We start from the raw sequence: 18881 nt of genomic DNA, 5'->3' as shown, positions 1-18881 counted from the left end.
AGCTGATATCCTTAACTTGACAAACGAAAATCGATAGAATACCTTTGGGGTGTTAGTGTGTAGAGTTTTCACAATCCAATAATATATACGATCTGCGGATATACCGGATTGGATATTTACAAATAGTAAGGGAAATAGTAAAAAGTATACAAAAACTAGGACAGTGTTTATTAAAACTAACAGGAGTATATATGGAATAGAAGAAAGGATGTTTTTAGTATCTTATCTCTGAGTACACAGGAGCAATATGGCAGTGGAGAAGCTCCAATATAGGAAGAACGCTTTTAGCAAACTATACTTGATAATATTCGATCGGTATTATAGTAACAAAGGATCTCAGGCAGAGGTCAATCCTATAATATATATATATAATATATTCTTAACACTTTACTTTCGACTACAAATTATATATTAAGGAAATGGATTTTACAAATAGAGCTTTAATTAGTGGGTTGGAAATATTATAGAAGGGTTATTTAGCTAGGGATCTGAAATAGTAAGTTTATAAGATATAATCGGCTTTATTGTATAAAAAAGATTTAGTAAGGTAATGCAAAACAGCTACTAACCATAAGGTGTAGTATATAATGATAGCAATAGCAATATTATCTATATAGCTTGAGAGGATAGATATATATATTGGTTTATAATCGGATATTATAGGATAAAGGGCATAATGGAGGTATTAGATAGGTTTAAGAAGCAAATAGGAATAAAAACGTAAAGAAATGGTTTTGGTTCTAGCCAGAACTTTCGAAGATAATCATGTAATAGATGGTTTAATATAATCAAAAGATTCTACAAAAGCCTAGTACTAGTGGCTTTATTACAAGTGAGCCGGGAAAGCGTTTGTAGGTGTAGCGAACCTACTTTGTATTATAATATATTCTAGAAAGTAATTATAATATAATTCATTTCTACATATAGCTCACGGACCATCTGCAGCCTACCTGCGAAAAGCAATCATTACCTATATACTCCTTGTCGCCCTTTTCGACTCCGAAGTATAATTCAATAAGCTATACAAACAATATCCAAATGCAAACTGTATTCCGGTCAGTATTAGGATCAAGAAATATATCAATCTAGTCAGCAAAACGATTTACAATGTAGTACAAGGAGCTTTATCTATTTACAAGACAATCCTGACAACTATATTCCTCGTAAAAGTTAATCTCTTAGTTGAAATTGTTACACTAAAGTAAGCAAGATTGAGGTTTGTATTTCAGCTTCAAATAATAGATATACAATACTTACTTATAAATCAATTAAAGTTATACATCAAGAAAAAAGAACGAAGTACAAATACTCTAAAAAGTTCTAATACAAAACTGTAAAGAATAGAACAGGCAATCCCTGTTACTGAATACCCAAACTCTTACAGTTTTATTTCTTTTCTGAATATCGCATTGATTTAATGAATAATATAAACAAAAAGAACACTGCAAAAGCATTCAAGAAATAATAGAATTTAATCCCCCAAGAAAATTATTCTGTATTTTCAAACAGATCTGAACAATACAACAAACACAATTACCATATAGGGTATAGCTTTGTAATCTACCACAACAAATAACAAATCGATAGCGGCTACAACCGTGTACACGAACAATCATATGTTTTTGACACTGAGGCGATCAACATATAGCAAGAATTAGAACACCTTCTGAGTATCATTGATCACCCCTACCAGGGACGAATATGGTTATATATTGATAACACTTCAGTAATCTAGGAAATACAAGGAAGTACTACTGCTTTCTCTCAATAAGTATACCACAAATATCATCAAGCAATACAATATTACAATATTATAATCAAGTAGTCCCTTAAGCATACTAAAATTGAGAGCAATAAGGCAGCCGATCGTCTTGCTGATTAGGGTACAGCTAGATCGCTTGACCCTGGCCCATCCTGCCTTCTTACAATCAGCAGCTCCCATTCTATCCTATATACCAAATGTTGGTATTCCGAAAGTAAATAGTAGAAGGAAAAAAGAGGCCTGATTTCCGAAATATATAATACATAGAAATCAATATATAATATCTTGAAGCCGGGAAACCTCAAGTTCCCTCGCGAAATACTATATAGACTTATAGCGATACGGACCGGATATAATAACTTTGCAGCCTATTATATCAGATTCAATTACAAAAATAGTACAAACATCTATATATATAAGATTGAGAAAAGCTTATTATACTTCTTTCAATGTTTAATCAATAATTAGATACATAGCGATTAGCTACTTATACCAAATCGACTTCGATCCGAATGGAACACAATAACATATATCAACTATATCCTGCAAACACAATATAGCTTTATTAACCTTCTCGCTAGATTCGAATTCTATACTAGAATATACTCAAACTATACAAAACTACACAAATTCCAATCTGCTCTAATACCTCGAGGATGAGTTTTCTATTTTAATCAATTTAAAATCCATACCGATCAGTTATAAGCGCTCCAAACACTTTCCCAATCGATAACGATCAATTTGATTATCCGCCGATATTCAAATAGTATATAAAATAAGACCCTCTAAAACAGGATTACAAACTTTTAGATAGAACAACTACAGGATTGTTATAAGCGGTATTGAGTAGAGAAACACTAGAGACAACAAGCTTTTAATTAGTTAACATTACATTATTATGAGTAGCTGGAATGCTAGTAGCCCGTAGGCCCGCTTCTTAATACATCTAGAATACCCCTTGGGAGATCAGATATTAGACATTAATCACTATAAATAAAATAAATAAAATATCTTCTAGTCTTTTGGGCGTTTAGCTTAATGATAAAGCTTCTGAATATTTTTAGAGGTGATTTTGTGATATTAGGTAGAACTATTTTTGGTTATAAGTGGAGCTGTGTGGGGGGCCCATTTATAGTTTATAAGTCTTTATTGGTTTGGGGGTTAGCATATATAGATCCTGTTTGTTTGTCTGAATGTCTAAGGCATTAGAATCCAGAATCCTGAATTCTGAAACCTTTTAATAGGTAATGGTATGGAGATTATATCTTAAGGAGGGGGGTGGTGTTATGGGATAATAGTAAGCCCTTTTTGTTTTGTTCTGTTCTGCTATATATATAAGAATAAGATAGAACTTCCAGTTTTATCTCCTAGTCTTTTGGGCGTTTAGCTTAGCGGTAAAGCTTCTGAATACTCCCAGAGGTGATCCCGTGACAAATATAGACTTTTGAACTTTTGAAAGTTAAACTTTTGAAATTTGATTTTCATTTGATTTTCATTTCTAGAGCTGAGTATTATTTACGATGTATGATGTATGATATAATACTATACATATAATATTATACAAAGCATGCTAATCTCATTCTCGAGGAATCACCTCAATATCTCTATATTTCCAAGTCCAGCCTAGCCCAGCCTAGCCCAGCCTAGCCCAGCCTAGCCTAGTCTATCAAACAATATGTCGCTGATGGAAATAACGAGGTGAGTATTATATAGTGTATACAAGGTATCTCCCATCCACACATCACTTATCACACATCATACATCACCTATTCGTAATGATCATACAGGGTCTACTCACCTATTTTAGTTTTTACCTCTCCTTCCTCACCATTCTCATCATTCATTTTCCTCTCCCTCATTTCCCTGTTCCCAAGGTTTCTTTTCCTTGTCACCTGCAAACCAAGTTATTCCAGAACGTCCTAAACTTCTCAATCCCCCTTTAATCCATCCCTCCACCTCCTCTTCACTAACTACGATCCTTTTCGCCTTCTCTTCTTCTTCAGCCGTCAATTCAGCTTTACGCATTCGAGATGCGATTCGCTGATCCAGAACAATGGGTTCTAACCATGTTCTCTCTGGATCCGTGGGAGCACGAGTGCGAATGGATTTATGCCATTCTTTCTCTTCTTCTTTGAGGAGTGTGGCTTGTTCTGATTCTGGAGATTCGGATTCCGTAGATTCAGGCGAGGAATTAGCATCGTGATAGGGACGATAGGTAGCGAGGATGATGGCAGCAGTGTCACGACCGATTTGATCGGCGAGATGACGACGATTAAGGAAGCGACGGAGACGGGTGGGGGTATTGAAAAAACCGAGGATGTGAGGGAATGAGATTGCGGCCGAAGGGTCTAGTTCTGCAGGGCAAGATGAGGGGAGGGTTGCGGATGCGTATTCTGAGGTTGAGATGAAGGGGGGTAGATGTGATGGTTTTTCTTTCTGTTGCTCCGCTGGTTTTTCTTCAGGACTTGGGGTGGTAGTAGATGATGCATCTTCGGATTTAGAGAGATCGCTATTGGTGCTTGTGTGGATTGTTTTTCCTAGGAGGGAATCGACTGGAGTTTCGGCTTCCGAGGTTGGAGCTGGGGTTTCTGCTACTTCTGGGCTCTCTTCCACAGGTTTAGGGGGTTCGGTTAATGGACCTAACCAACCCTCATGTACACCCCTGATATATTCTTTCCACGTATGTCGACCAAGTACTATATCACCTCTTGGCCCATCAAACTCCTTAATCCCAGCATTCTTCCTTGTCGATAAAATAGGATCCTGTCCCTCTTTACTCTCCTCAAATGGCAATCTTGCATTTCGAATCTTCTCCGCCAATTCCGCTCGAATATCACCCTCTTTCCTCCCCTGTATGAATTCCCAATCCAAACCTGAAGCTACCAATATAGGCTTCACATATTCCTTGAAATGATCTTGCGCAACCCGTAATCCGTCAGTTGGAGGTCCTTCGAGGAAAACAGTAAGTTTCCTTGGCATAGTACGAGAATCCCCCAAAGGCTCTTTCGCAATGTGTTCCACTAATTTACACCATTTCCTCTGCGCTCTCTTCTTTTCTCTCTTATCGTAGATGACGGCTGCTGTGAAAGATCCGGTAATGGAGAGGAATATCATCCAATTGCGGGAAGGAACTCGAGGTCTAAAATTTTCGCCGAATCCTAGGTATTTCCACATAGGATTGGGTGGTTTTTGTTTCGCAGCAGCTTTTGCATCGACTTTAACTTCTGCATTTGCAGTCGCAGCTGGCTTCTGCGATCTTGTTAGTTTAAGCTCTCCATATAAATCTTCATGGAGGGAAGTTACCTCTGCGTCGGGCACTTTCGAGTCTGACATTATGGTGGAATGAGTGTATATCTCTCCCAACCGTGAGACTGAAAATTCGAGTGCTCCTTCGTGTTTTTGAGCAATTGCTCTTGGATATATGACTGCTTGCTCAATATTTCTTTGCTGGAGTTGAATCTTTTTCAGAACGCCGGACAAGTCTTTCGCCGATTCCACGTGATGAAGCTTGGTTCTTATCGATAAGACCCCAAGTTGTGGCTTGGTATTGGCATTTTGGAGAACCGAATTCGCAAGGCCGGATCAAGAAAGGGCTGCATTGCCCGTCCACAGTCCACCGTGAGATCCATCCTCGCCATCGTACCAGTGGACGTGATTCACCATATCAATTGTGTAACCGTACTCCTCCGTAGGCATCTTGGTAGGTATGAAGATTACTAGCGATCCTAGATACCACAATTCCACCATCTTGTTTGTTGTGATAATACCGGCACCTTCCATGATCATACATCATACAATTTTAGTCTTTGTCATGTGATTTATGTTGGCGCCGGGTAAAGGGGCAAGGCCATTCCCGCTCCCGTGGTGCTATCAACATAAAAAGGGTAGGTTGGTTAACGGAACGGATGCTTTAGTCTTCACCGGGTCACTGCTATCATCGGGGAGGTCCATGAACCTTAATCTTACAACATCATTGGAATGGATGAGATTGACAAGACAAGACAAGTGAAGCACAGTCAAATAGAGTCAAGTAGAGTCAAGGAAAAGCTAACTCGCAACCCAAAGCCAACTTTTCAATAAGCCACCAAACTTTCTTGCCAGACGTGTTTCTTGTGGTGGGGAGATCCAATTCTGCCGCTTCGTAATAAGTTGTCGCACCTATTGCACCTAGACAGTAGTGCAAAGCAAGTCCTCTGTATTATTCATGCTCAGACTCAGACAATGCCTCAAGGCGTAGCAAACTAATGAAAGTGAGCTGCCACCCTACATACGAGAGATACTGACGCAAAGAATGGGTGGTGGAAAATGTTGGACGGGCTTTTTCTGCTGGTGACATTACATTTCCCACTCTCCCCATCGCCTTGTTATGGTTCTATGTTATGCGACCACCACATACAGCTCTTCAAGGGAAGTGTGTGTTATGCCGAGATATGCGGAGACCAAACCGTGAAGCCAGTTGTCAATACAATATAGTATAATATAATATAATACAATAATAATAATGGAACAGTACAACCGAATAGAGTGGAATACGACAGAATATTGGGAATGGAAATGGAAATGGAAATGGAAATGGATTTTCATCTGATTTTTATTTTCCATCACATCATTCAATTCTCGTCTCCTGTGGATTGGATTGGGTAGGTTACTGTACAGCGTATGTAAGATTCAGTACGGAGGACAAGAAAGATATGGGACGAAGAAAGAAGCTCACAGAGGAGAAAAGAATAATACCACCATACCAAGGTAGTAAAGCGATCGATGCAAACGATTTGATTCAAGTCAATCTGGAACAGATGAATACTACCTCAGACTACCTCAGACAGTCAGACTACCTACCTAGGTAAATACCTAACCTTGGAACTGCTGTGATGATCTCTTATCGAACCTTCTATTTTTAAAGCTAGAATCCTTGAGATCCCCTTAAAAAGATGCATTAATCTATTCCGGGAAAAGCTTATCAGCACGTGATATCAAAGTGATTGAAAACATCTATGTGTGAAGTGTGGGATTGAATGAATGAAGGAAGGAAGGAAGGAAGGAAGGAATGGATGATTCCCCGGAATTGGCAAAGCAGAAGATCTTTGTTGGAGAAGAATGGAGTCAAGGCACTCTTCTCGTGCTTCCTTCCACGACCTCCTTGTCCATCCTCGTGATTTTCTCACACCATAAAGAGCATAGCATCGGAAAATCGGTAGGAGAGGAGGACAGAGCCACACACATCAATTTTCAGACGGCAAGAGCGAGAGCGACGAAACTCCCTCACTCCACTTCCCTTTTTACTTTTTGGCGATGGGCTGGGATAATGGGACCTAGGTAGTACCTTTTTTTTGTTTGGCCTAGGATATACGGAGGATGGATGAGAGCTCCATGGGCGAATAGCTGTGAGCTATTAGCTATTAGCTATTATAACATGCAGCATCATACCGTGGAAAATGAGGTAAGTAAGTTCAAGTAAGGGAGATGGAAACAAGAAATGAGAGTGAGTGTAGTGAGTGTAGGTATACCTTGGTAGTAGATAGGTTGCAAGTATAATAAAGTCACACCTAGGTAGTAATCATGCAAAGCAGGCCAGATGTATAAGTTGAGGTCAATCACGTATCAATTCTTCAATAATACAGGTATCCAGTAGGCAAACAAAGAATAAATTATATAATCTCATCGGATAGTGTTTGTTTATTACGTACCTAAGAATGTATACATGTACATCCATTTGCCTTGATTTCCAATCGAAGTTCCCATATAAGATGATGTATTGGGTATGATTTGATGGCGTTGAGGGGAAGGTCTCCTTTCTTTTGTTTGCCTAGGTAGCATTCATTCATTCATTCATTCATTCATTCATTCATATACACAGACCTAGGTACATAGCTAATAGATACATGCCAATACATGCCAATACATTCTAGGTACATTATTCACTCAATCTCAATCTTATTTTATATACCTGGTGCGCATCTACCTCTCTCTGGATGTACGTAGTAGATTGTATTTCGTAGTAGTGGTGGTGGTAGTGGTGGTAGTGGTGGTAGTAGTGGTAGTAGTAGTGGTAGTAGTAGTGGTCGTAGTGGTAGTAGTAGTGGTCGTAGTAGTATAGTAGTAGTAATAGTAGTATTAGTAGTGGTAGTAGTAATAATAGTAGTAATAATAGCAGTAACAATAGTAGTAGTAGCAGCATTATTATTATTATAACTCAACTTGGAAAAGGGTGAGAGAAAAGAACTAAAGGAAATGCTAGGAAATGATAGGAAATGATAGGAATCGCAATACCACCAAAGACCAGGAATACCAGGAAGACTAAAGAATGCTAGGAATGCATGGAAATCCCCATCTAGCCAATCATATTAATTCCTCACACTTTACTCAAGATCAAGCGAATTACTGGTAAGCTCATCCACGGCTCTTGCTTTTTTTTCCCCTACAGTTTGAAATGCCCGCAAAAATTGGATCACCCACCTAAATTCTCTCTCCTACTTCTTTTCCTCACCAAATCTCTACCTGCGAACTGTGTACACGCAAAATCACATACAACAACTTCTCTGGTAAGCAATTCCCCAAACACTCTCTCCGACTCCTACGGTATCTTCATATCACTCCCGTGGCTATTGAGTCTCAAGATTCTCTTACTCTTGAGAACGCGCTTTGATTTCTACCAAAAAAGTCGAGTTTTCATTCAGTCTTGATTCGATTGCTACTGGCTTTCATTCTCAAAATACTCCAATACAATTGCTTCTCTTTTCAACTTCATCGGCGCGTCACCTCTTTGCGTCGCGATATCACTTCGACCCTACTACTCCTACCACTCATACCAAGCACCATTTCACTGATTCAACTTCTTCGCGTTTTAGATCCACCACGTCAGTTAATAACTGTCGTCACTTTATAAATCCATTTAGATGTAAGTTTTCCCTTTCATTTCCATCTTTCATCACTTTCACATTCCACGTCGTGAGGAAGTTGTTCCCTTTGCGACTGCTTTCACCTCTCACATTATTCGCAACTCCATACAAAAATACTACAACACCTTCACAACGCGCTATCACCACCAAATCATCAACCACTTGCTCGTCGATTTTGGTCCACTTTGGTCTCAACCACAACCACTCTTCATAGTCATCGTCGCAAATTTATTACGGTCGCATAAACATTTCAATCAATCGTACTGACTTTAATTCTTCTCAATTAGACCCATTTCACTTAATTCAATATGCCAAAGGAAAAGGCTCCCAAGCGTGCTGCCAAGAAGACTGAGAAGAAGAAGAAGGGTATGTTAACTCTTGCTCGTGAATTGCCTCTTGAGAAAACCTACAGACTGACTCGTTCTCCAATAGATCCCAACGCACCAAAGCGTGGTCTTTCTGCATACATGTTCTTCGCCAACGAACAACGTGATAACGTTCGTGAGGAGAACCCCGGAATCTCTTTCGGTATGATCTCATTCCTACATCACCCTTACAATTGCATCACTAACATGAGAAACTTATAGGTCAAGTCGGAAAGGTTCTCGGTGAACGCTGGAAGGCTTTGAACGAGAAGCAAAGAACTCCTTACGAGGAGTCTGCTGCCAAAGATAAGAAACGTTACGAAGAGGAGAAGGCCAATTACAACGTAAGTCTTACAGTGCGTATCAATCATGCTATCATGGCAGAAAATTCTCTGGAAAAGAAACGTGGAACTAAACAATACCTTTTACAGGCCGATGCTGAGGAGGAAGAGTCTTCTTAGAGATTTCTTTAATCACTCAAACTTTCAATCACTTCATCTCGACAAATGATAGTCTTGATAGCTACCTATCCGACCATCACTATCAAAGATGACATAATCATACAAGTTGGGAGGTTCTCCGGGGTTATCTTTTCTGCTTTTCATTTGGGCTGGGGTGTTATGTTTTGACAGGGGAATGGGATGATCAACTTGTGCACATGTTGCCGTTTTCCTTTTCATATCGGATGATGATCTTGCGGTATCGTTTTTTGCTATCGATGAATTTTTTATGGTCTGGTCTGGTCTGGTCTAGGGCAAAGTCTAGGTCTGTCTAGATAGGCCTGGGACAAGAGATAAGATCATGGTAAATTTCTACAACCAATTGCGTGTAACAATGATATCGTTTGTATTCTAAATCTTGTCATTTGATTTTATTAAAGTTGTGATTTTAAGTGTGATGTGATATTAAGTGATGTTTTGAACGTGATGCGAATAATGGATTGTTATGAAAACAAAGCTCTTTTTGAAATATAAGGTGGAATGTGTTTAGACCCATTACTCGATAGGTACTTAATATGACTTGTACTCGCCACTTGCCACTTGCCACTTACAAATCGAAACGAAATGAAATGAAATGAAACGAAACGAAACGGGTGAAACGGAAAGGAGAAAGGGAGGGATTCGAGATTGGAGATTGGAGATTCGAAGGATCTGAGACATTTTTTTGCCTTACAGCCTTGTGAGGAGTGAAGTGTAGGGAGTGGAAGTGGAAGTGGAAGTGGAAGTGGATACTGAGGATTTTTTTTTGGTGATTGTGATTGTGATTTTTGGGGGGTTGCTTTTTGGGGGGGGGGGGGGGGGGTTTGGGGGATTTTGGGGGATTTTTGGGAATAGGGAGGGAGAAGGGGAGAGAGGGAGAGAGGGAGAGAGGGAGAGAGGGAGAGAGGAGAGAGGGAGAGAGGGAGAGAGGGAGAGAGGAGAGAGGGAGAGGGAGGAGAGGGAGAGAGGGAGAGAGAGAGAGCGAGGGAGAGAGGGAGAGAGGGAAGAGAGGAGAGGGAAGGGAAAGAGAAAGGGGAAGGGAGGGAGGAGAGGAGAGATGTATGGATAAATGGATGGATGTGTTGGAGGGGAGTGGATTTGATAAGAGGGAGGAGGGAGAGGAAAGGAAAGAGAGGTTGTATGGATATAAAAAGACTGAGGAAAATCGATAGGAATTGAGGGGTTTTGATGGGAGATGGATGGTAGGTAGGTAGGTAGGTAGGTTACTAAGAGTTAGGTGGGTTGGGAGATTGTGAGTTGGGAGAATGTAAGTGGAGAGATTGTGAGTTGAGAGATTTGGAAGTAATCTGAATTGGGAGGATTGCTAGTGACTTAGTTGTTTATTTGTTTGTTTATATGCGCTGTTGGAAGTGGATGGTATATCTATCTAGTAGTGTATTGTTTTTATTTTTGGTTGGGAGGGAGGGAAGGAGGGAGGGAGGAAGGGGAAGGGGAAGGGGAAGAGGAAGGGGGAAGATGGATGGTGGAGAATGGTGCGGGTAGGGGGTGAGGGGTGGTAGGAAGTAGGAGGCGAGAGGGGATTTCTTCTTGCTTGTTTGCTTGTTTGCTTGCTTGTTAACTTTGTATCTGCATGGGATTGGACTGGGCTGGGCTTGAGGGTCGAGGCGGTAGGTTGAGGTGCTGGGTGTGTATAGGGGTGTATATATAGGGGAGTGTTGAGGAGTTTGGAATCGATTGATTTTATGGATATTGGATATTGGAGGTAGGAGGTGGGAGGTGGGTTGTGGGGATGAGGGTGGTGAGGATGTCGAGGTTGATGGAGGGGAGGGAGTAGAAGTGGAGGATAGGGAGTGGAGTGGAGTGGAGAAAAGGTAAAGCAAAGAGAGGATGATAGAGGGAGAATAAAGAAAGAAAGAAAGAAAGAAAGGGTCTTTTGATGATTATGATTTCTGAGGGAGGGCTTGATGATATATATATATATATATATATGAAATGGGGAGACAAGATGTTGATATGGGATGGGATGGGATGGGATGGGATGGGATGGGATGGATGGGATGGGATGGGATGGGATGGGATGGGATGGGATGGGATGGGATGGGATGGATGGGATGGGATGGGATGGGATGGGATGGGATGGGATGGGATGGGATGGGATGGGATGGGATGGGATGGGATGGGATGGGATGGGATGGGATGGGATGAGATGGAATAGGATGTTATATTTAAGGTCTAGGTTTCTGAGAATGTTTTTTATTTTTCTTGTCCTTCTTCTTGTCCTTTTCTGGGAATTCTGACAAGAAGATATATTGATTGTGGTTGGATGATATGATGATTGACTCTTGCGACGCGAGTGCCTAACATTGGATTGAAATACCTAGTAAGTATTTCTAACCATCCTTCCGCAATCATTATTCGACCGGTTGGGAGCACGCAAGAGAGTTTCGGATTGTGTTGTCTTGTACGCCCGGGCGTGTGCTTGTGGTTAGATTGGGATGATGGTGTGTATATATGTGTGTATATATGTGTGTATATATGTGTGTATATATGTGTGTATATATGTGTGTATATATGTGTGTATATATGTGTGTATATATGTATCTAGGTATGCATCTATTGGTGATGTTCAAGACGGTTGCAATTGTTACTTGTTACTTTAGTGAGGTGCGATTGAGTTGATTTTTATGAGTCGAGTTTGGCCTGGAATGGATTCTCATGTTGTTGTTTTTTATTTAATCTCTATGGTTTTATTATTCGAGGAAGCGAGGAAGTTTTCCCGAGTCTGAGGGAGGTTGTTGGTGTGGGTTGGATGCTGCTGGGATCACTGTATGATTGATATCTATTGCAATGTTTGCGGATTTGATTTGATTTGATTCGGTTCGGGTACCTGAGTACATTGTTCTCTTTTCTTCTGTCTGTTAATGGATGGATAGGATGGATGGTAGATTTGAATGATCTTTTAGAGGAGCCAACACAGAGATTTATCTTATTTTAAAAACAAAAAGGGAAGCTTGATTTTGTTATGGTTAATTGGTTGATTGATTGGAATCATCAAGTACCGTTAATATATCACAATCAAAGTAAGAAGCCGATGAGTGTCGGATGTGGCCTCGGCCTCGGCTTGACTACAATAACACAATTCCGTGTCATCAGCCGTAACCACAAAGTCAGCCTTGTACGATTCGCTCGTCGTGATAATATCTACCACTTTGCAAGAAAAAACATTTTGAAGGCTTGGTGTCACTTCATATCGTGGCATTACAATTGCAGCAGTGGCGATTTACAATCAATTGATTGATAGGTATTCTTCCACGATTCTACGATATCCCGTTGATGAGATCAATGAATGGTGATTTGATCCATGCAATGCAATCGCGGAGAGCTTGGAGAAATCTGGTTCGTTCGCACGGAGTTCATGCATGCATGGTTGTGGTTGGAATCTGTATCTTTATCTTTATCTTTATCATTCATTCATACATACATACATACATATACGCAGACACATCCAACCATCCGAAGAAATCGCAAATGGTAAGTATACATTACTGGCTAGAATTGATCATGCAAGAAAAGACAATTTTTCCTTGGTCACCCACCGCACGCTTCTGCAGAATGGGAAAGTGAATGGCGAATTGCCAATGAATCATGCACCGCATCGGCGTGGAGAAGGATTAGAAGAGGGGAAGGGAATGATACGATATTTGACGCTTCCAATGGTTTTTGACACGTCAGTCGTGCTCTCTGCTGAGGTTGTAGATTCGTCCACCTGCGAGATGTGTAATTTGTTGATTTCATCCGCAGAGCCGCGGGTGCTTGGTTTGGAGAAGTTGATGGGTTTCGGGATTTTTGAGGGGAGGGGAGGGGATAGTTGCTTTTTTGTGTTATTTCTGTGGAGGGTTGGTAGGTACTTATGTATGTGTGTGTGTGTATATGTGTATGAATTGGTTCGATATTATTCGAGATTCTTACTCCGCTTTTTTTTCTTCGAAGCTTCAATTTTGCTTCTTCAATTGATTTGAGGTGGTATGATATGATCTGATCTGATATATTCATTTCATTTTATTTTGAGTTGACTTGACTTGACTTCAGATTCATTCAAGTCTCAATTAACACTCGACAATATATAATGAATTTCTGAACATACTACACAGCATAACTCATTGATTGAGTACCCATCTCCACTCTCAAATTCCAACACATCCATACGTCGCATCACCACAACTTAATGTCGTTCCAGCCCCAAACATCCGCACTAGAAGCATGGAGGAGCTATCCGGCTGTTGGCGCGAAGCCGCCCGCGCCGACGCCGTCGCAATCGAACTCCTCAAAATCCGCACCCATCTAACCTCCTCCTCCGTCGCACTTCTCTCCCCCTCCTCCTCTCATCCCCATTCTCCCTCGCTATCCGATTCCCACCCCGATTCCCCCGACATCAGCGACTATGAAATCATCACTGCGATTCTCCGACACGTCGAACAGACATCGCGGCTCCTCCGCGACTTGCACGATCTCTTCCCGATCTTTCGATTGCGCGTTCCCGTCGTGATATATTATTTAACCGTCATCCTACCGTGTTTGCAAAAGACGCTCCGGGATATGCTGGCGTTTTTGCTGTGTGATGATTGGTCCGTCAGAATGAAATGGATGTTGATGCATGAACGTTTGAATGAACAGGGGGGGATGACACTGGCGTTGCGGTTTGTGATGTATGTGGATTTTTTGGTGCAGTGTGTGAGATTGTTGAGTAGGTGAGTGAAAGGACTTGGTTTTTTTCTTTTCGTTTTATTATTTGAGGGGATCGGATCGGATCGGATCGTTTGGAGGAGTGCGAGATTTAGTTCGAGTTCTAGATTTCACCCGGTGAGATGTGGGAGAGGAGTGGGATGGGAAGAACTTGATTGGATGGTGGTAACAGCGGTCAGCACATAGATCACCAACTTACGATCCCACGACGCTGGAATTGCTGCGCTTGAGAATTTTAAGGTTGAGGGCTTTGAGGGGGATTCCGGGTATGTTTTTTTTTCGCTCTTTGGTTTGGGGGTTTCTCGATGGTTTTTGCTCGTCCCATCTCTTGTTGATACTCTCGTCGAGTAAATGTGTGCTCATATGGAGAATCTGTATCGATTAACCCGGAATCTGTGTTTATAGCACCGCCAATCCCGATACAACCACATCTCGCTCCTGCACAACCGAATCTGATGGAAATTGAGGTATGTAAGCGAATTCTCGGTATATAGGTTTGAAATTTGCTGCTTGGAAATCAGTGTCTGGGAAAGAGAAGCGAGGGTTTGGGGAAGAATTGTAGGCAAGTAAGGATGTTGGATGTTAATGATGTTTAGCGACGGCACTGGGCGGAAAAGATCTTTGATGATCATGCGCAACCGCTTTCGCAGGCACTTTTGAAACATAGACGAGAGTATGTTTGTCTTTTTTTTGTTTGATTTGAAATTTGGGGACTGGATAGAGGGGAATCAGAGAAGGAGTGTGAAGTTTGATATTGGGGAAGAGGAGGTATTCATGGGAATTACAATGATTAACTGATAGTATGGATATAGATCGAGATGTTGGGGTCCATCGATGAATCTTATGAAGTTGGGTATCCCTCCACAATCAAAAGTTCTGTTTAAATTGTGAGTCTTATATTTCCTCTACTCTCTGATATTCTCCCTCCTTCACTATTTCTTTACCCCCTTATTACCAATAGTCTCACTAACTATTCAGACCCTTTGACAAAAATCATCTCTCCGTAACGCTCTATCTCGACGATACAGCACTTCATCAATCTCCCTATTTACTCTGTCGCTGGATGGATAAACAAAATAATCCTCACTATTCTTCTTTTGGGGTTCATGAGCTATGTATTCGGAGACATGGAAGTGCGTTGTGTTTTAAGAGGTGGAGTGAGTATAAAGAACATCCGACTATTTGGATGGCTTTATTTTTCAAGTGAGTGATGCTTTTCTCGGCTGAGGGTTTGGAAGGGAAGCGATTATGAGGGGAAGTAAAGGGAAATAGGATTTGAAGAGAATGTGCTGACTGATTTGTGAAAGGACTTGGCAACGTTAGTATTTTTTTGTAAACTTGTTTTCAAATTGAATGGAGGATAGAAGTATGAGATAAGATGGACAAAAAATTGACGTTGCAATATAGGAATGGTGCTCTTCCATTGCTCATTCGTAGCACTGAAAGCGCGTTCCCAACTCACAAATCTGATACCAAGAGATGATTATATCATTGCCGGAGAGGTGAAGATTTTCCAAGGGTAGGTAATTAGTTTTCCTCGGAAGGTAGAGATGCAGAACTTGGACTGAAAATATGAGTTGTCGGGTATGAACAAAGCATCTTACTAATACATTGATAAAAATAGACAAATAGTAGACGATGGATTCCACCACTCTCTCTTCGTCTACGAAAATCAACACACCCATACCCTACGACTTCACGCCGCAGTCGCAAATGGAGAATTGAGAAAATGTCCTGTCTGGACCGCTTTTAGTATGGGTTTTCTTCTTTCCCTTTCAATACTCTTTCCCCTTTCCCATATCCTCTCAATTTCCCTAAATTCTTTTCCGCGTAACCTCCCACCTGGCTCCCAACATTCGCTAAACAAAAACACTAGTAACCGACCTCCAAGTCACATCCGATACCTGGCTCGCCCGACATTCGCGTCATCGCGTTTGGGTCAAAGATTTGCATCTCTATGTTTTCTGCGATGAGTATTCGAGACGTGCGCAGGTGAAGAAACATGGGGAGTTTGAATTGAATTTTGTGCATGGGGCTGGTAGGTTTCGGGTTTCTTTTCTCTTGTTGCTATTTTATGTATATCTTTTGTGTGTATTTCCTTCAATTTTCATAACAAGAATCAAAGATATTCTTTAGCGGATGAAAAGACAAGTAAAGTAGAAAGAGTGAGAATTATAGAGCTAACTCGCCGAATAGCAGCAGATGCATTCATAAATGTTTTCTACCCCCTAGATTCCGATTCGGATTCCGAGTGCGCGATTGAAGATGTGCCGGGGAATGCGTCGGCTGGACTTTAACAAGATATATCGAGTTATTGAAAATTTTCGCTTTTGGTCTTGTATCGAAACGAAGCGAAACGAAATGGAACGAAGCTAAACGAGGATTCGTGAACATTTAACATATAATTTGGGGGTTAGACGTCAGCTGAAAACTCATCCTCATCTAAGGCTTAGGCCCACCACGAGAAAAATTGTGATTATCAGATAATCCCACGATTTCGACTTCTCTATTTTTCATTCTGTGGTTGGAATAGTGGCTTTCATGAAGATTATGGAGATTGTAATCTTCTACGCTTCTTATACGTTCCCCAGCTTCTCGAAAATTCAACTTCTATCATTAATTTGTTCATCCATTTATTCCTCACACCGAACTTTCGATATTCTCTCTACCGATTGCCGTATTTACAGCTACACTTCTCCGTTTCCTTGACTGCTCCTTCTCTTATTACTTATTACTTTTTACTTCTCCATCTTACTTTCCCACTCTCTTGATTTCTCACTTCCTTAAACTATTCTTATTAACCTCGGGAATCAAGATGAGGATGCACACCAGAAGGTATCTCTGAAAAGAAGAAGAAGAAGAAGAAGAAGAAGAAGAAGGAATATAAATCACAGGATACCGAGTTCTTTTTTCATAAAGTTGAACGATTTGATATGATACTATGATACTATGACGTCATGATATCAAGAGCCCACAATACCCAGAGAATGCGATTTCTTTTTTGGGGAGGAGGGGGAACTCACCTTGTTCTTCGCTGTCTATTTGATTTGTTTTTCTGTTTTCATTATTTTTGGGTCATGGTATTGTGAGCGTGTGTTTTGGTTCCTTGATTGATATCCATGTTGGTATCAATGTCGATAGCACTTGATCCGTCGTAAATACATCGTATTTGCAGGCTGCGGCTACGGATTATGATTTATGTTAGGAGGAGATTGGACGTGATGTGTGATGAGGATATACGAAGTGGAGGTCTGAGAGTCGGGAAGAAAAGGGACTCGAGAATCGGTGATGAGGAAGAAATTGTGTTTATGTTTTAATTGTCGTGCTAGATGTAGTTGCTAGTAAGCTTGATTTGAACCTGAATTTGTGTATATTCTTTGAGTATCGTAGTGTGTTTCCCTCATTATGTATCTATCTTGAATGATGTTTTTATCGATATCTGAAGCGTCTCCGCCTGAACGAGGTTTGATGTTTGAGGTTTGAGTTTTGAGGGTTAGGTTATACGTCGCTTCTTTTCTTCCACCTTTTTCTTGGAAAGGGAGGAATTAAGTACTGAGATGAGATATAAAGGTTGATTCACTTCGTTTGATTAGACTACAACTAGGTATATAATTTTGTCTCAATTTTTTTTCTCGAAAATTTAAAGTGAAAGAGAAACGAAACATCTTGGTATATTTTATTAGATATCGATAGAGACGCTCATTCATCAAAACTCATTTAAACGTACTAGATATCCAATTTATCATTACGCTGTTATTTTTAGATCTTATTGAGAGTATAGAGTAGGATATTTATACATGTTTGAAAGTTATAACATGTGTTGAAGTTTCTCAAGCAGAGGGGTAAATTTTGTTAGTAGAGAGTAGCATCTTCGACAGACAAAACTCCCTGTGAAAACTCTGTATCATAGCTAGTTCCTAGAGTATCTACTAATTTCTCCTTCTTAAACCAGATACTCGCGGATATATAATAGAGATACATGACATATCGCGAAAGTATACATATGTATCAGTGAGTATGAAGGAGTCTAAAATCTTGATCGAAATATTGAACTTAAGCGAGAATAGGAGAAGCATTAGTAATACGAGAAATTCTCACTCAGCGAGTAATCATCAGCTACGTCTCTTGATTTCTTGGAGAACCTCTTTTGGGAGTTGAAGCTTGGTCTGATGAGAATCTTAGATGGGGAGGGGGAGAGAAAAGAGAAGAACAAATGGATGAGGTGGTGTATTTGATTAGTTTGGTTGGGATTTGAATATGCATCGTTATGCTTGGTATTGAGTAATTTTGGTGTGAATTATTTTTAGTGTGGTTTGATTGCTGGTAATCGTTTGGAGATTTATCGTATTTGTTTAGTCTATTTGTAATTTTACTATGCGCATGTGTATTTGCCATACAGTAGCTAGGGACTTTAAAGTAAATATAGAATCTTTCATTGTTTTGGCGAATCGGGGTCGTAGTAATCTTATCTTGTGTGATTATTTTGCAGCCTCTTGAATATAGGGAATAATGGAGGATGGAAAATATAAACTAGATTCTGTCTATTATATATATATATATATATAAGAATCGATATATAAACGCTCGATCTATCTAGACGTGTAATAGCTCCTCTGATTTATGAGTACGTGACAGTATTTCCAAGTAATCCTAAAACTTGAATTGAAGTTCT

The 18881-nt window shown here is 40.3% G+C and overlaps 3 protein-coding genes across 3 annotated transcripts; 2 read left to right on the top strand and 1 right to left on the bottom strand.

The window, feature by feature from the left end:
- Positions 1 to 3598: 3598 nt before the first annotated feature.
- Positions 3599 to 5095, bottom strand: EAF02_004650 (uncharacterized protein; the record flags this gene model as incomplete). Its single annotated transcript, XM_038900698.1, has 2 exons — positions 3599 to 5011; positions 5066 to 5095. 2 exons carry the CDS (start codon positions 5093 to 5095, stop codon positions 3599 to 3601), a joined length of 1443 nt encoding a protein of 480 aa, XP_038759210.1.
- A 3874-nt stretch (positions 5096 to 8969) lies between these two features.
- Positions 8970 to 9487, top strand: EAF02_004649 (uncharacterized protein; the record flags this gene model as incomplete). Its single annotated transcript, XM_038900697.1, has 4 exons — positions 8970 to 9027; positions 9094 to 9189; positions 9249 to 9382; positions 9458 to 9487. The coding sequence occupies 4 exons, from the start codon at positions 8970 to 8972 to the stop codon at positions 9485 to 9487; spliced, it is 318 nt and encodes a 105-aa protein (XP_038759209.1).
- A 3829-nt stretch (positions 9488 to 13316) lies between these two features.
- On the top strand, positions 13317 to 17753 carry EAF02_004648 (uncharacterized protein). Its single transcript, XM_038900696.1, has 11 exons — positions 13317 to 14214; positions 14396 to 14475; positions 14615 to 14676; positions 14731 to 14775; positions 14806 to 14882; positions 15022 to 15096; positions 15188 to 15366; positions 15617 to 15728; positions 15834 to 15961; positions 16086 to 16247; positions 16406 to 17753. The coding sequence occupies exons 1-11, from the start codon at positions 13727 to 13729 to the stop codon at positions 16504 to 16506; spliced, it is 1509 nt and encodes a 502-aa protein (XP_038759208.1). The 5' UTR covers positions 13317 to 13726; the 3' UTR covers positions 16507 to 17753.
- Positions 17754 to 18881: the final 1128 nt, after the last annotated feature.

This window comes from Botrytis sinoallii (genome assembly GCF_014898435.1).
Source record: "Botrytis sinoallii strain Bc 23 chromosome Unknown BSIN_007, whole genome shotgun sequence".
Classification (NCBI taxonomy): domain Eukaryota; kingdom Fungi; phylum Ascomycota; class Leotiomycetes; order Helotiales; family Sclerotiniaceae; genus Botrytis; species Botrytis sinoallii.
The sequence above is the reverse complement of the archived record's forward strand: the minus strand, read 5'-3'. Positions and strand labels throughout refer to the sequence as shown.